This window comes from Oncorhynchus mykiss, chromosome 14 (assembly GCF_013265735.2).
Source record: "Oncorhynchus mykiss isolate Arlee chromosome 14, USDA_OmykA_1.1, whole genome shotgun sequence".
Lineage (NCBI taxonomy): Eukaryota > Metazoa > Chordata > Actinopteri > Salmoniformes > Salmonidae > Oncorhynchus > Oncorhynchus mykiss.
In genome coordinates, this window is record NC_048578.1 from 7861717 (window position 1) to 7877877 (window position 16161).

The 16161-nt window shown below is 42.5% G+C and overlaps 4 protein-coding genes across 5 annotated transcripts in view; all 4 read right to left on the reverse strand.

Moving 5' to 3' along the window:
- LOC110488691 (protocadherin alpha-C2) overlaps positions 1-15894 on the reverse strand; it is a 213341-nt gene extending 197447 nt beyond the window's left edge. The window contains exon 1 of one of the 2 annotated variants that reach the window (XM_036942812.1): positions 13365-15894. In XM_036942812.1, the coding sequence (XP_036798707.1) occupies positions 13365-15725 (2361 nt within the window). In that variant the 5' untranslated portion in view covers positions 15726-15894. Of the gene's footprint in view, positions 1-6450; positions 8910-13364 lie in introns of those variants that run through there. The other variant, XM_036942825.1, reaches the window with a different exon arrangement.
- Positions 126-2849, reverse strand: LOC118938740 (protocadherin alpha-3-like). Its single transcript, XM_036943577.1, has 2 exons — positions 333-2849; positions 126-134 (listed from the first exon to the last, which is right to left on the reverse strand). Exons 1-2 carry the CDS (start codon positions 2691-2693, stop codon positions 126-128), a joined length of 2370 nt encoding a protein of 789 aa, XP_036799472.1. The 5' UTR covers positions 2694-2849.
- Positions 3238-5791, reverse strand: LOC118938741 (protocadherin alpha-3-like). The gene has a single exon (XM_036943578.1). It carries the CDS (start codon positions 5626-5628, stop codon positions 3238-3240), a length of 2391 nt encoding a protein of 796 aa, XP_036799473.1. The 5' UTR covers positions 5629-5791.
- Positions 9182-12022, reverse strand: LOC118938743 (protocadherin alpha-7-like). Its single transcript, XM_036943583.1, has 2 exons — positions 9454-12022; positions 9182-9241 (listed from the first exon to the last, which is right to left on the reverse strand). The coding sequence occupies exons 1-2, from the start codon at positions 11812-11814 to the stop codon at positions 9182-9184; spliced, it is 2421 nt and encodes an 806-aa protein (XP_036799478.1). The 5' UTR covers positions 11815-12022.
- Positions 15895-16161: the final 267 nt, after the last annotated feature.

Sequence of the window (16161 nt, forward strand, 5' to 3'; positions counted from 1 at the left end):
GACAGCTACCGCATCAGAGTTCAGTTCTAAATTATGCACAGAAATGTCGTACAACAACAGAATCACGTACAACAATGAGTTTTATTGGGACCTGGTTTTGGCAAGTCACACATTAAAAAAAGAGATCAGAATATCTAAACAATAAAACATTTATAATGTTAAACAAGAGCATATCTGCCAACGACACAAATAGGATGTTAAGCACCGATTCAGCACCATCGGGGTGGACAGCAACTCCATCGTCAGTCATAAAGTCTTTAATTTAAGCACTGGAGACATTCAAATCACAATCTATATTCGTTCAAAATTAAATGCATAGAAACCGCTCTTACCTCTCCAGAAGCTCTTCTGTGTTCGGGTATCACTAGAGTATTCCCATTGCTGCCCGGGACTATTGTAGAACCTATACTCATTCTGGGTCCAACTAACATGTACCGTTTGTCTCCGGATCTGTACTGGATGCTGTGGCACAGTGTCCCGTCGTAATTCACATCTTGTAAATACTTGGAGGAATAGTCTGTCGCTTTGGAGCACTGCATTACAATCAACACGATGATGCTGATGAGAAAAAGTGTTGAAACTGACCCCAAAGTAATGATCAAATAAAATGTAACGCTGTTCTCCTCCTCGTCTTTTACTGAACTTTTAACATCAGAAGCTGCAAAAGCCTCTTTGGGCTCCACAACCTTGATAATCACAGTAGATGTTGCTGACAGTGAAACGTTCCCGTTGTCTTTTACCAGTATAACCAGTTTATGCTCAGCTTCGTCTGTCTCTGTGAATGACCGAAGTGTCCTTATCTGTCCTGTATAGCGGTCCAAAGCAAAGAGACTGTGGTCAGTAACTTCCTGCAGTGAAAATAATAACCAGCCGTTGTATCCTATATCAGCGTCATAGGCTCTCACTTTAGTCACCAAATGGCCTGCGTTCACATTGCGGGGAATCTCCTCCACACCTTCAGCGGAACCGTTAGTGCTGACTGGATACAAGATCACTGGAGCGTTGTCGTTCTGATCCAGAATGAACACGTTGACTGTGACGTTAGTGCTTAGTGACGGAGTTCCAGAGTCTGTAGCTACAACTTGGAATTGGAAAGCTTTCAGAGTTTCAAAGTCAAATATTTTCAGTGCGGAGATATGGCCATTATCAGAATTTATATTCAGGAAAGATGCCATATCATTCTGCGTCCCTTCTCCTCTAACTATGTGATATGAAATCGCAGCGTTTTCATTCAAGTCTTTATCACAAGCGCTTACAGAGAATATGGACGCACCAGGGGCGTTATTTTCCACTAAGTACAGCTCAAGGGGGTTTTGGGAGAATTCTGGGCTGTTATCGTTCACATCTGATATCTGGACGCTCAGAGTTTTGAATGTGGACAGAGGAGGCTGACCACAGTCAGTGGCAGTTATTGTGATGTCATAATGGGACACGAGTTCTCTGTCTAAACGTCCCTTTGTGACTATAGAAAACACATTGTCCTTAAATGAAGGTTTTAATTCAAATGGCACGTTGTCTGTTATTGTAGATATGACATTACCATTAATCCCAGAATCTTTATCTGTCACACTAACTAGAGAAATAACAGTTCCTGGTTTTGAATCTTCAGCTATTGTATTGGAGAGGGATGTTACATCAATCTCTGGTTTATTATCGTTCACATCTACTACCTTTATAATAACTCTACAGTCAACAGTCAGAGGGGGCTGGCCTTTATCAGACGCCTGTACATTTAATCGGTAAACCTCATTTTCCTCAAAGTCAACTTCACCTTTCACTTTAATCTCACCAGTAATGCTGTCCAACTGGAAAATGTCATACACTTTACGTTTCACTGCTCTTCCCAGAGAGTATTCTATCGCTCCATTTAAACCGGCATCAGCATCAGACGCATTAACAGTGGTAACAATTGTGCCAATTGGGGAGTTCTCCTTTAAAGAAACTGAATATATGTCTTGATTAAAAACAGGTCGATTATCATTGGTGTCTAGAACTATGACAGTTATATTAAGTAAACCTGACTTCGGTGGATTACCTCCATCGACTGCAGTCAACAATAATTCATGCGTGCGATTTTGCTCTCTGTCAAGTGGCTTACTTAAAACTAAAAACAGAAGTTTATCCTCCTCCCCATTGTCTTTCACTTCTAAATCAAAATGATCATTCTGGCTCAACCTGTACACACGGACAGCATTGCTTTCAATGTCTAAGTCACGCGCTGTCTGGAGTTCAAAGCGTGCCCCCATGAGGGTGTTCTCCGCTATTTGCAAATGTACGTCTTTTTCAGCAAAACTGGGCGAGTGGTCATTAACATCCGTTATTTCTACCCCGATGTAGTGAATTTCTAGAGGATTTTCAACAACGATTTTCAGGTCCATCAAGCAAGCGCCATTGCCACCACAGAGCTCCTCTCTGTCCATATTTTTATGAACATACAAGACGCCATTGTTCTGATTTACCTGGAAAAGAGCGTCCTTAGATCCAGAAACAATGCGAAACCGTCTCTCCGCCAAAGTACTGACGTCAAGACCCAAATCCTTAGCAACATTTCCAACAACGGATCCCTCTTTCACCTCCTCTGGAATAGAGTACCTTATCTGTGCTGAAACCTTCTCTCCGAAGCACAGCAGAAGAGAGAAACGCAGAGCAACCCACCAGTACTCCCATCTGCGCCTTTGTCCTCTGTCTCCCATCGTTAAACACACAACAAAACACGATCCTCAACGAAAGAAATACAATCCTACCGCTCAGATTACAAACTCGAAATGATCCATACCGATACCTCAGCACCAAAAACGAACACAGTAATTATCTGTCCAGCAGAACAAGTCCTGCTCGTATGTTCGCACTGCTATCGTCTGTGTGGAACAAAACAGCGCAGAGAGGGGCAGGGCCTGACCTATAAAAACAGTATCCTAGTACTACACCGACACCATGTGGTTCGGTATTCGGTTTTCCATGACCATATGAACTTGTAGTTATTGTCTGTTTTCCAGTTGCCATGACTACGCAGAAGCAATGAAGGGATGAGAACATGTAAAAATAGGAGAGAGAGAGATGGACTTGTAGACTTAAGCGAAGATAAATACAGCAAATGAGCTGGTGATCGAGCAACACCGAAGTGGACAGCGACCGCTTCAACAACCTCACTTCTATTAAGCACCTTAAAGACATTCCAACGAACCAGAAACAAATATACAATCGAATGACCAAAAATATACTTTCGTACAGGATATTTCAAATGTTGAAATTCTTAGAAACCGCTCTTACCTCTCCAGAAGCTCTCCTTCTGTGTTCGGGTAACACTAGAGTATTCCCATTGCTGCCCGGGACTATTGTAGAACCTATACTCATTCTGGGTCCAACTAACATGTACCGTTTGTCTCCGGATCTGTACTGGATGCTGTGGCACAGTGTCCCGTCGTAATTCACATCTTGTAAATACTTGGAGGAATAGTCTGTGGGTTTGGAGCACTGCATTGCAATCAACACGATGATACTGATGAGAAAAAGTGTTGAAACTGACCCCAAAGTAATGATCAAATAAAATGTAACGCTGTTCTCCTCGTCGTCTTTTACTGAACTTTTAACATCAGAAGCTGCAAAAGCCTCTTTGGGCTCCACAACCTTGATAATCACAGTAGCTGTTGCTGAGAGTGAATCGTTCCCATTGTCTTTTACCAGTATGTCCAGTTTATGCTCAGCCTCGTCTGTTTCTGTGAATGACCGAAGTGTCCTTATCTGTCCTGTATAGCGGTCCAAAGCAAAGAGGCTGTGGTCAGTAACTTCCTGCAGTGAAAATAATAACCAGCCGTTATATCCTATATCAGCGTCATAGGCTCTCACTTTAGTCACCAAATGGCCTGCGTTCACATTGCGGGGAATCTCCTCCACACCTTCAGCAGAACCGTTAGCGCTGACTGGATACAAGATCACTGGAGCGTTGTCGTTCTGATCCAGAATGAAAACGTTTATTGTGACGTTTCTGCTTAGAGGCGGAGTCCCAGAGTCTGTAGCTACAACTTGGAATTGGAACGTTTTGAGGGTTTCGAAATTAAAACTTTTGAGCGCGGAAATATGTCCATTATCCGAATTGATGTTGAGGAAAGATGCCATATCATTCAGTGTTCCTTCACCTCTAACTATGTGATATGAAATCGCAGCATTTTCATTTAAGTCTTCATCAGTGGCGCTTACAGAGAATATCGATGCACCAGGAGCGTTATTTTCCACTAAGTACAGCTCAAGGGGGTTTTGGGAGAATTCTGGACTGTTGTCGTTCACATCTGATATCTGGACGCTCAGAGTTTTGAATGTAGACAGAGGAGGCTGACCACAGTCAGTGGCAGTTATTGTGATGTCATAAACAGACACTAGCTCTCGATCTAAACGGTGTTTGGTCACTAAGGAATACATATTATCTTCATATGACGGTTTTAACTCAAACGGTACATTGTTGGAGATGCTACACAAAACTTTACCATTAATACCTGAGTCTTTATCTGTCACACTAATGAGCGAAATAACTGTTCCGGGTTTTGAATCTTCTGAAACGACATTGGACAGTGATGTCACCTCTACTTCTGGTTGGTTATCATTAACATCAATTATCTTTATAATTGCTCTGCATTCCACAGTTAAGGGAGGTTGTCCTTTGTCTGAAGCCTGTACATCTAGTTTATAAACTTCTGTGTCCTCGAAGTCCACCTCACCTTTGACTTTAATTTCTCCAGTTAGGCTATCCAGTTCAAAAATATCATATACTTTACGCTTTAGGTTTCTGCCTAAAGTATACTCCAACTCACCGTTTGAACCCTCATCTAGATCAGTGGCATTTACCCTAACAACCACAGTACCAAGTGCGGCATTTTCCCGTAGTCTCGCTGAATAGGTGTCTTGACTACAAACAGGACGGTTATCATTCGAATCAAGCACATTAATAGTGACGTTGACCGTCCCTGATCTTTGTGGACTACCTCCATCAACTGCAGTAACAAGTAATCTGTGTTTGGTTTTGAGCTCCCTATCCAAAGCTTTTTTCAAGACTAAGAAAGGTATTTTGTCTTCATCGTCTCTAATCTCAATTTCAAAATGATCGCTCTGACTTAATTTATACAAACGGACAGAGTTTAACGCTATATCTGGATCCCGTGCAGCCTGGATTTGGAATCGCGTCCCTAGCATGGTCTGTTCCGCTATTTCCAAATACTGCTCATTTCCAGGAAAAATAGGAGAGTTATCATTGACGTCGGTGATTTCTACACCTACATAATGAATTTCTAAAGGGTTTTCAACAACCATTTTCAGGTTTATCAAACATGCAATATTGCCATCACAGAGCTCCTCTCTGTCGATTTTGTTATGAACATACAAAACGCCATTGTTCTGATTTACCTGGAAAAGAGCGTCCTTAGATCCAGAAACAATACGAAACCGTCTCTCCACCAAAGTACTGACGTCAAGACCCAAATCCTTTGCAACATTTCCAACAACAGATCCCTCTTTCACCTCCTCTGGAATAGAGTACCTTATCTGTGCTGAAACCTTCTCCCCCAAACACAACAGAAGAGAGAAACGCACAGCAACCCACCAGTACTCCCATCTGCGCCTTTGTCTTCCATCTCCCATCGTTAGACAGAAAAGTAAGCACAATCCTCAATGAAAAAGCACAATCCTAATGATCAGATGACCAACTCATGATGATCCATAACGGAATGCAATGTTTCAGCACAGAAAAAGAATACAATTATTATCTGACTATCATAGCACGTTCTGTTCTGATGTCCGCACAGCTCTCTATGCATTTGGGAACAATACAACCCAGAGAGGGGCAGGGCCTAATATACAAAACACTAGACAGTCAGTCATTCTCCTTGTGTGACACCGACACCATGCGGACCGAACTACTCCTTACCACGAGTACACAAGGCTCTAGAATGATTGTACATTACTGTATTAGCATCAGCAAAAGTACCAGCGCAATATTATAGTTACAGGCGTGGGATGAGGAAAGGTTGTGGGGGACTACATGGAAAGGGATTAGGAATAAATGGATTGGATGACTACATATGTAACAGACAGATATAGTAAATACCTCGATTGCAAGGAAAAGCAATTAACTTTGTAAATCAGCACCACAAGAGTGGACAGCAACCGCATGAACGAGTTCATTTCTCCATTACGCACAGAAAATCAGTTTGTAGACAGGTGAATTACACTAATGAGTCTTCTTTGGGCCTGGTCTATCACTATCCACCTATTTGAGAGAGGTCATCATAACTCATGCATATATAACCCAAAAACAAAGCAAGACATTAAGCACGAATTCAGCACAACCAGGGTCGACAGCAACCGCTTCATCATCAGTCACACATTTCATTACGCACGATAAATTCTTAAAAATATCCACCAATATGCTTTCAAAATGTAATGCTTAGAAACAGCTCTTACCTCTCCAGAAGCTCTCCTCCTGTGTTCAGGTAACACTAGAGTATTCCCATTGCTGCCCGGGACTATTGTAGAACCTATACTCATTCTGGGTCCAACTAACATGTACCGTTTGTCTCCGGATCTGTACTGGATGCTGTGGCACAGTGTCCCGTCGTAATTCACATCTTGTAAATACTTGGAGGAATAGTCTGTGGGTTTTGAGCACTGCATTACAATCAATACGATGATGCTGACGAGAAAAAGTGCTGAAACTGACCCCAAAGTAATGATCAAATAAAATGTAACGCTGTTCTCCTCCTCGTCTTTTACTGAACGTTTAACATCAGAAGCTGCAAAAGCCTCTTTGGGCTCCACAACTTTGATAATCACAGTAGCTGTTGCTGACAGTGAAACGTTCCCGTTGTCTTTTACCAGTATGACCAGTTTATGCTCAGCTTCGTCTGTCTCTGTGAATGACCGAAGTGTCCTTATCTGTCCTGTATAGCGGTCCAAAGCAAAGAGACTGTGGTCAGTAACTTCCTGCAGTGAAAATAATAACCATCCGTTATATCCTATATCAGCGTCATAGGCTCTCACTTTAGTCACCAAATGGCCTGCGTTCACATTGCGGGGAATCTCTTCCACACCTTCAGCAGAACCGTTAGCGCTGACTGGATTCAAGATCACTGGAGCGTTGTCGTTCTGATCCAGAATGAACACGTTCACTGTGACGTTGTTGCTTAGTAACGGAGTTCCAGAGTCTGTAGCTACAACTTGGAATTTGAACTTTTTGAGGATTTCGAAGTCAAAGCTTTTCAGCGCGGAAATATGACCATTATCAGGATTTATATTCAGAAAAGATGCCATATCATTCTGCGTCCCTTCTCCTCTAACTATGTGATATGAAATCGCAGCGTTTTCATTCAAGTCTTTATCACAAGCGCTTACAGAGAATATGGACGCACCAGGGGCGTTATTTTCCACTAAGTACAACTCAAGGGGGTTTTGGGAGAATTTTGGACTGTTATCGTTCACATCTGATATCTGGACGCTCAGAGTTTTGAATGTGGACAGAGGAGGCTGACCACAGTCAATGGCAGTTATTGTGATGTCATAATGGGACACGAATTCTCTGTCTAAACGTCCCTTTGTGACTATAGAATACACGTTATCCTTATATGAGGGTTTTAATTCAAATGGCACGTTTTCAGTTATACTGGAAATAACTTTTCCGTTAATACCAGAGTCTTGATCTGTCACACTGATGAGAGATATAACAGTTCCAGGTTTAGAATCTTCAGACACGGTATTAGAGAGTGATGTAACCTCTATTTGTGGTCTGTTGTCGTTCACGTCTTGTATCTTTACAATAACTCTGCAATCAGTTGTCAGTGGAGGCTGGCCCTTATCAGAAGCCTGTACATTTAGACTGTACATCTCATTTTCTTCAAAATCTACCGGGCCTTTCACCTTAATTGCGCCAGTAATCCTATCCAATAGGAAAATATCATGTACTCTCCGCTTTAAATTTCTACCGAGAGTATATTCCACCACGCCATTTGACCCATGGTCTGCATCGGTTGCATTCACTCTAACTACAAACCTACCGATATTAGCATTTTCTTGAAATGTAACTGAATAGACGTCCTGACTACATACAGGCTGATTATCATTTGCGTCAAGAACTGTGACAGTGATGTTTAGAGTACCTGTTCCAGGTGGATTCCCCCCATCCAATGCTGTCAATAGTAATGAATGTTTGGTCTCCTGTTCCCTGTCCAATGCTTTCTGTAAAATTAAAAACGGGATTGTATCCCCTTCCCCACTATCTCTCAGTTCTAAATCGAAATGTTCATTTGGATTTAACTTATAGGAACGTATAGAATTAATTCCGGAGTCGAAATCACGCGCAGGCTGGAGTTCAAATCGAGCTCCTGCAGGTTTATTTTCAGCTATCTCTATGTGTAGATTTTTCTCAGAGAAACTTGGCGAGTGGTCATTTACGTCCGTTATCTCTAAACCTACATAGTGGACTTCAAGCGGGTTTTCAACAACGATTTTCAGGTCTATCGCGCAAGCTACCTTGCCGTTGCAAATCGCTTCTCTGTCGATATTCTTGTGAACATACAATACGCCATTGTTCTGATTTACCTGGAAAAGAGCGTCCTTAGATCCAGAAACAATGCGAAACCGTCTCTCCACCAAAGTACTGATGTCGAGACCCAAATCCTTTGCAACATTTCCAACAACGGATCCCTCTTTCACCTCCTCTGGAATAGAGTACCTTATCTGTGCTGAAACCTTCTCCCCCAAACACAACAGAAGAGTGAAACGCACAGCAACCCACCAGTACTCCCATCTGCGCCTTTGTCCTCCTCCTCCCATCGTTAGACAGAAAAGTAAGCACAATCCTCAATGATAAAATACAATCCTAATGATCAGATGACCAACTCGTTCTCATCCATGTGAAGTTCAATGCGTCAGCACCGAAATAAAATACGATTATCCCTAACATACACGTCTTGTTCTGACGTCTGCACCACTCTCTCTGTATGTGTGGAACAAAACAGACCAGAGAAGGGAAGGGCCTAATCTACAAAGCACCAGTAACCTTGTGTTACACTGACACCATGTGGTCCGGGATTCTGGTATCGACAACAACTAGATAGGCACCGAGAGAGTTGTTATCAACTTACGTTTTGCATCCAAACCAACAAAAACACCAACTCCAGTAAATAATCTTTAAGAAGGTCTAGTATGAAGATGAAGGTGCGTAGATGTGAGCAGAAGAGATAGAGACTGGATTGAAGAACTACAGCAGAAGAACATGTAATAAACCTGAGGTACAGTAGTTAGCCTAGCAGTATAATGCTCTCCCCATATAAACTAATCGGTGCTGAACTACTAAACTGGTAGTTCAGCACCATGGCCAGCATCCGCTGCTGCAAAGAGGTTGCGTTAGCCACGGACAAAACATGCCAATACATATATTTTGAGGTGCAATGGTTTAGAGACAGCTCTTACCTCTCCAGAAGCTCTCCTCCTGTGTTCGGGTAACACTAGAGTATTTCCATTGCTACCCGGGACAATAGTAGAACCTATACTCATTCTGGGTCCAACTAACATGTACCGATTGTCTCCGGATCTGTACTGGATGCTGTGGCACAGTGTCCCGTCGTAATTCACATCTTGTAAATACTTGGAGGAATAGTCTGTGGTTTTGGAGCACTGCATTATAATCAACACGAGGATGCTGATGAGAAAAAGCGTTGAAACTGACCCCAAAGTAATGATCAAATAAAATGTAACGCTGTTCTCCTCGTCGTCTTTTACTGAACTTTTAACATCAGAAGCTGCAAAAGCCTCTTTGGGCTCCACAACCTTGATAATCACAGTAGCTGTTGCTGACAGTGAAACGTTCCCATTGTCTTTTACCAGTATGACCAGTTTATGCTCAGCCTCGTCTGTCTCTGTGAATGACCGAAGTGTCCGTATCTGTCCTGTATAGCGGTCCAAAGCAAAGAGACTGTGGTCAGTAACTTCCTGCAGTGAAAATAATAACCAGCCGTTATATCCTATATCAGCGTCATAGGCTCTCACTTTAGTCACCAAATGGCCTGCGTTCACATTGCGGGGAATCTCCTCCACACCTTCAGCGGAACCGTTAGTGCTGACTGGATACAAGATCACTGGAGCGTTGTCGTTCTGATCCAGAATGAACACGTTGACTGTGACGTTCGTGCTTTGTGACGGAGTTCCAGAGTCTGTAGCTACAACTTGGAATTTGAATGTTTTTAAAGTTTCAAAGTCAAAGCTTTTGAGCGCGGAAATATGTCCATTATCAGAATTGATATTTAAAAAAGAAGCCATATAATTCTGCGTCCCTTCTCCTCTAACTATGTGATATGAAATCGCAGCGTTTTCATTCAAGTCTTTATCACAAGCGCTTACAGAGAATATCGATGCACCAGGGGCGTTATTTTCCACTAAGTACAGCTCAAGGGGGTTTTGGGAGAATTCTGGGCTGTTATCATTTACATCTGATATCTGGACGCTCAGAGTTTTGAATGTGGACAGAGGAGGCTGACCACAGTCAGTGGCAGTTATTGTGATGTCATAATGGGACACGAGTTCACGATCCAAACGTTGTCTGGTCACTAAAGAATACATATTATCTTGGTATGAGGGCTTTAATTCGAAAGGTACATCGTCTGAAAGACTGCATACAATTTTACAATTAATACCAGAGTCTTTATCTGTCACACTAATTAGAGAAATAATAGTTCCTGGTTTTGAATCTTCTGACAACATACTAGAGAGGGATGTCACCTCTATTTCGGGTTTATTGTCGTTTAAATCGAGTATCTTTATAATGACTCTACAATCCGTACTCATTGGGGGCTGCCCTTTATCAGTGGCATGGACGTCTAGTTTATATGTGTCAATGTCCTCGAAGTCAACGTAACCTTTAACACGAATTGCACCTGTAGCTTTATCTAAACTAAATACATCATATATCTTGGGAAGAAGTTCACTACCAAATAAATATTCGACGTCACCATTGGAACCGTCGTCCAAATCTGTTGCCTTAAGGTTGAGTACAATAGTTCCGGGTTGGACATTTTCAGGCAATGTGACCGAGTATACCTCATGACTAAATACAGGATTGTTGTCATTCGAATCGAGAACAGTGATAGTGACATTAAGAGTCCCTGACCTCTGTGGACTTCCACCATCGACTGCAGTTAAAACTAGTCTATGTTCAGATTGTTTCTCTCTATCCAAGGGTTTTTGTAAAACTAAGAAGGGAATTTTATCTTCTCCTCTTTCTCTTATTTGCAAATCAAAATGTTCATTGTGACTCAATTTATAGACACGTACTGCATTAACGCCAACATCAGGATCACGCGCGGCTGGTAACTGGAGTCGCTTGCCAGAAAGGGTAGATTCCGAAATATCAACTAGTTTGTCTTTCTCTTGAAAATTGGGCGAGTTATCATTAACATCCGTGATTTCTATTCCGGCGTAATGTATTTCCAACGGATTTTCAACAACCATTTTCAGGTTTATCAAACATGCAATATTGCCATCACAGAGCTCCTCTCTGTCGATATTCTTATGAACATACAAGACTCCATTGTTCTGATTTACCTGGAAAATATCTTCTTTAGTTCCAGAAACGATACGAAACCGTCTCTCCACCAAAGTACTCACGTCGAGACCCAAATCCTTAGCAACATTTCCAACAACGGATCCCTCTTTCACCTCCTCTGGAATAGAGTACCTTATCTGTGCTGAAACCTTCTCTCCGAAGCACAGCAGAAGAGAGAAACGCAGAACAACCCACCAGTACTCCCATCTGCGCCTTTGTCCTCCATATTCCATCGTTAAATAGAAAAAAATAAGCACGATCAATAATGAAAGAATGCAATCCTGAGGATCAGATGGACAACTCGTAATGATCCATACAGCATCTAATGTTTAGGCAGCGAATAATAATAAAACATCTGATTATCACAGCACGTCTTGTTCCAATCTCCGCAATACTCTCTCTGTATGTGTGGAACAAAACAGACCAGAGATGGGGACTAGTCTACAAAGTACCAGACATTCTCCTTGTGTTACACTGACACCACGTGGTCCGGGATTCTGGTAATCACAACAACTACATAACCCCCGAGAGTTGTTATCATTGTTTACGTTTTGGATCCAAATCCCCCACAAAATAACATTCCAGCACAAATTAACCATTAAAGAACGAGTAAAGGTGAAGATGGAAGATGGATAGATATGGGAGGTGGAGGAAGAAACGGAATTGAAGGAGTACACAGCAAAAGAACAGAGGAACCGCCCTTGCTGTCTCTGCCTGGCCGGTTCCCCTCTTTCCACTGGGATTCTATGCCTCTAACCCTATTACAGGTGCTGAGTCGATGGCTTACTGGTGCTCTTTCATGCCGTCCCTAGGAGGGGTGCGTCACTTGAGTGGGTTGAGTCACTGACGTGATCTTCCTGCCTGGGTTGGCGCCCCCCCTTGGGTTGTGCCGTGGCGGAGATCTTTGTGGGCTATACTCGGCCTTGTCTCAGGATGGTAAGTTGGTGGTTGAAGATATGCCTCTAGTGGTGTGGGGACTATCTGGAGTATTTCTCCTGTCTTATCCGGTGTCCTGTGTGAATTTAAGTATGCTCTCTCTAATTCTTTATTTCTCTCTCTCTGTGGACCATGTCTCAGGACTACCTGGCATAATGACTCCTTGCTGTCCCCAGTCCACCTAGCCGTGCTGCTGCTCCAGTTTCAACTGTTCAGCCTGCGGCTATGGAATCCTGATCTGTTCACCGGACGTGCTACCTGTCCCAGACCTGCAGTTTTCAACTCTCTAGAGACAGCAGGAGTGGTAGAGATACTCTTAATGATCAGCTATGAAAAGCCAACTTACATTTACTCCTGAGGTGCTGACTTGCTGCAACCTCGACAACTACTGTGATTATTATTATTTGACCATGCTGGTCATTTATGAACATTTGAACATCTTGGCCATGTTCTGTTATAATCTCCACCCGGCCACCCCTCATAGCCTGGTTCCTCTCTAGCTGTCGTCCTAGGTTTTGGCCTTTCTAGGGAGCTTTTCTTAGCCACTGTGCTTCTACACCTGCATTGCTTGCTGTTTGGGGTTTTAGGCTGGGTTTCTGTACAGCACTTTGAGATATCAGCTGATGTATAAAGGGCTATATGAATACATTTGATTTGAAATACATTTGATTTGATAATAAACCCGAGGTAGTAGCGTAGCAGGCTAAGAAGCGAGTTTATGATAATTCAGCACCATGGACAGGGATTGACACATTGACACAGCTGGTTTGCACACTCTTACAAATTCCCTCAAAACATGTCTCTTTATCTGATTTAACAGGCAGAAAATGATAGAGACAGCTCTTACCTCTCCAGAAGCTCTCCTCCTGTGTTCGGGTATCACTAGAGTATTTCCATTGCTGCCCGGGACTATGGTAGAACCTATACTCATTCTGGGTCCAACTAACATGTACCGTTTGTCTCCGGATCTGTACTGGATGCTGTGGCACAGTGTCCCATCGTAATTCGTATCTTGCAAATACTTGGAGGAATTGTCTGTGGGTTTGGAGCACTGCATTACAATCAACACGATGATACTGATGAGAAAAAGCGTTGAAACTGACCCCAAAGTAACGATCAAATAAAATGTAACGCTGTTCTCCTCCTCGTCTTTTACTGAACTTTTAACATCAGAAGCTGCAAAAGCCTCTTTGGGCTCCACAACCTTGATAATCACAGTAGCTGTTGCTGACAGTGAAACGTTCCCATTGTCTTTTACCAGTATGACCAGTTTATGCTCAGCCTCGTCTGTTTCTGTGAATGACCGAAGTGTCCTTATCTGTCCTGTATAGCGGTCCAAAGCAAAGAGGCTGTGGTCAGTAACTTCCTGCAGTGAAAATAATAACCATCCGTTATATCCTATATCAGCGTCATAGGCTCTCACTTTAGTCACCAAATGGCCTGCCTTCACATTGCGGGGAATCTCCTCCACACCTTCAGCGGAACCGTTAGTTCTGAATGGATACAAGATCACTGGAGCGTTGTCGTTCTGATCCAGAATGAACACGTTGACTGTGACGTTCGTGCTTTGTGACGGAGTTCCAGAGTCTGTAGCTACAACTTGGAATTGGAACGTTTTGAGGGATTCAAAATCAAAGCTTTTTAGCGCGGAAATATGTCCATTATCCGAATTGATGTTCAGAAAAGATGCCATATCATTATGTGTTCCTTCTCCTCTAACAATGTGATATGAAATCACAGAATTTTCATTCAAGTCTTTATCAGTGGCGCTTACAGAGAATATCGATGCACCAGGGGCGTTATTTTCCACTAAGTACAGCTCAATATGTTTTGGGGAGAATTCTGGGCTGTTATCGTTCACATCTGATATCTGTACACTCAGAGTTTTGAATGTGGACAGAGGAGGCTGACCACAGTCAGTAGCTGTTATTGTGATGTCATAATGGGACACGAGTTCTCTGTCTAAACGTTGTTTGGTCACTAAAGAATACATATTATCTTGGTATGAGGGTTTTAACTCAAACGGGACAGTATCTGACAGACTACACAACACCTTTCCATTTATACCAGAGTCATTATCTGTAACACTAATAAGATAAACAACAGTTCCAGGTTTTGCATCTTCCCGAACTAAATTAGAGAGGGATGTCACCTCTATATCTGGTTTGTTGTCATTTACATCTGTTATCTTAATGATAACTCTACAACTCACAGTCATGGGAGGCTGTCCTTTATCCGAAGCCTGCACGTCAAGTCTATAAACTTCTGTCGATTCAAAGTCGACCTCTCCTTTGACTCGAATTTCTCCAGTGACACCGTCTAAATTAAACACCTCGTAAACTTTACGATTAAGATCTCTGCCAAGACTATATTCAACATCACCATTGACAGCCTCGTCCAAGTCAATAGCTTTTACTTGTATCACAACAGTGTTGATAGATACATTTTCCTCCAGCGTTACAGTGTAAACCTCCTGACTAAATACAGGTCGGTTGTCGTTAATGTCTAGCACTGTGACCGTCAAATTAAGATTGGTTGATCTCGGCGGATTCCCTCCATCGATTGCTGTCAGTAATAATCTGTGCTCACATTTCTGCTCTCTATCCAGTGTTTTCTGTAGAACTAAAAAGGGTACCTTTTCATCTCCTCTATCTCTAACTTCCAATTCAAAATTAGCGTTTTGACTTAATTTGTACAAGCGAATGGAATTAATTCCAGAGTCAAGATCACGCGCAGCTGGCAGTTGGAAATGCGATCCAGCGTGTGTGCTCTCCGAAATGTCCAGCCCTTTTGCTATCTCTGGGAAACTGGGAGAATTGTCATTCACATCTGTAATTTCTACACCAACGTAATGGATTTCTAGAGGGTTTTCAACAACCATTTTCAGGTCAATCAAGCAGGCGCTATTACCATCACAGAGCTCCTCTCTGTCGATAATCTTATGAACATACAAGACGCCATTGTTCTGATTTACCTGGAAAAGAGCGTCCTTAGATGCAGAAACAATACGAAACCGTCTCTCTACCAAAGTACTGACGTCAAGACCCAAATCCTTAGCAACATTTCCAACAACAGATCCCTCTTTCACCTCCTCTGGAATAGAGTACCTTATCTGTGCTGAAACCTTCTCCCCCAAACACAGCAGAAGAGAGAAACGCACAGCAACCCACCAGTACTCCCATCTGCGCCTTTGTCCTCCTCCTCCCATGGTTAGACAGAAAGTTCAGCAAAATCCTCAATGACAAAAAAATATATATCTTAATTATCAGATGACCAACTCATGATAATCCGTAACGAATCCAACGTTTCAGCACTGTAAAGGAATACAACTATTCTCTGACGATCACATCACGTCTTGTTCTGATGTCCGCAATACTCTCTCTGAATGTGTGGAACAAAACAGACCAGAGAGGGGGCCTAGTCTACAAAGTACCAGACATTCTCCTTGTGTTACACTGACACCCTGTGGTCCGGGATTCTGGAAATCACAAACACTGCAAACGCTCCGAGGGAGCGATACTCGTTGTTTACGTGTTGCATCAAACCCAATAAATATACCAATTACAATCCAAATCCACCATCATATAAGAACGAATAAAGGTGAAGATGGATAGATATGGGAGGTAGAGGAAGAAACTGAATTG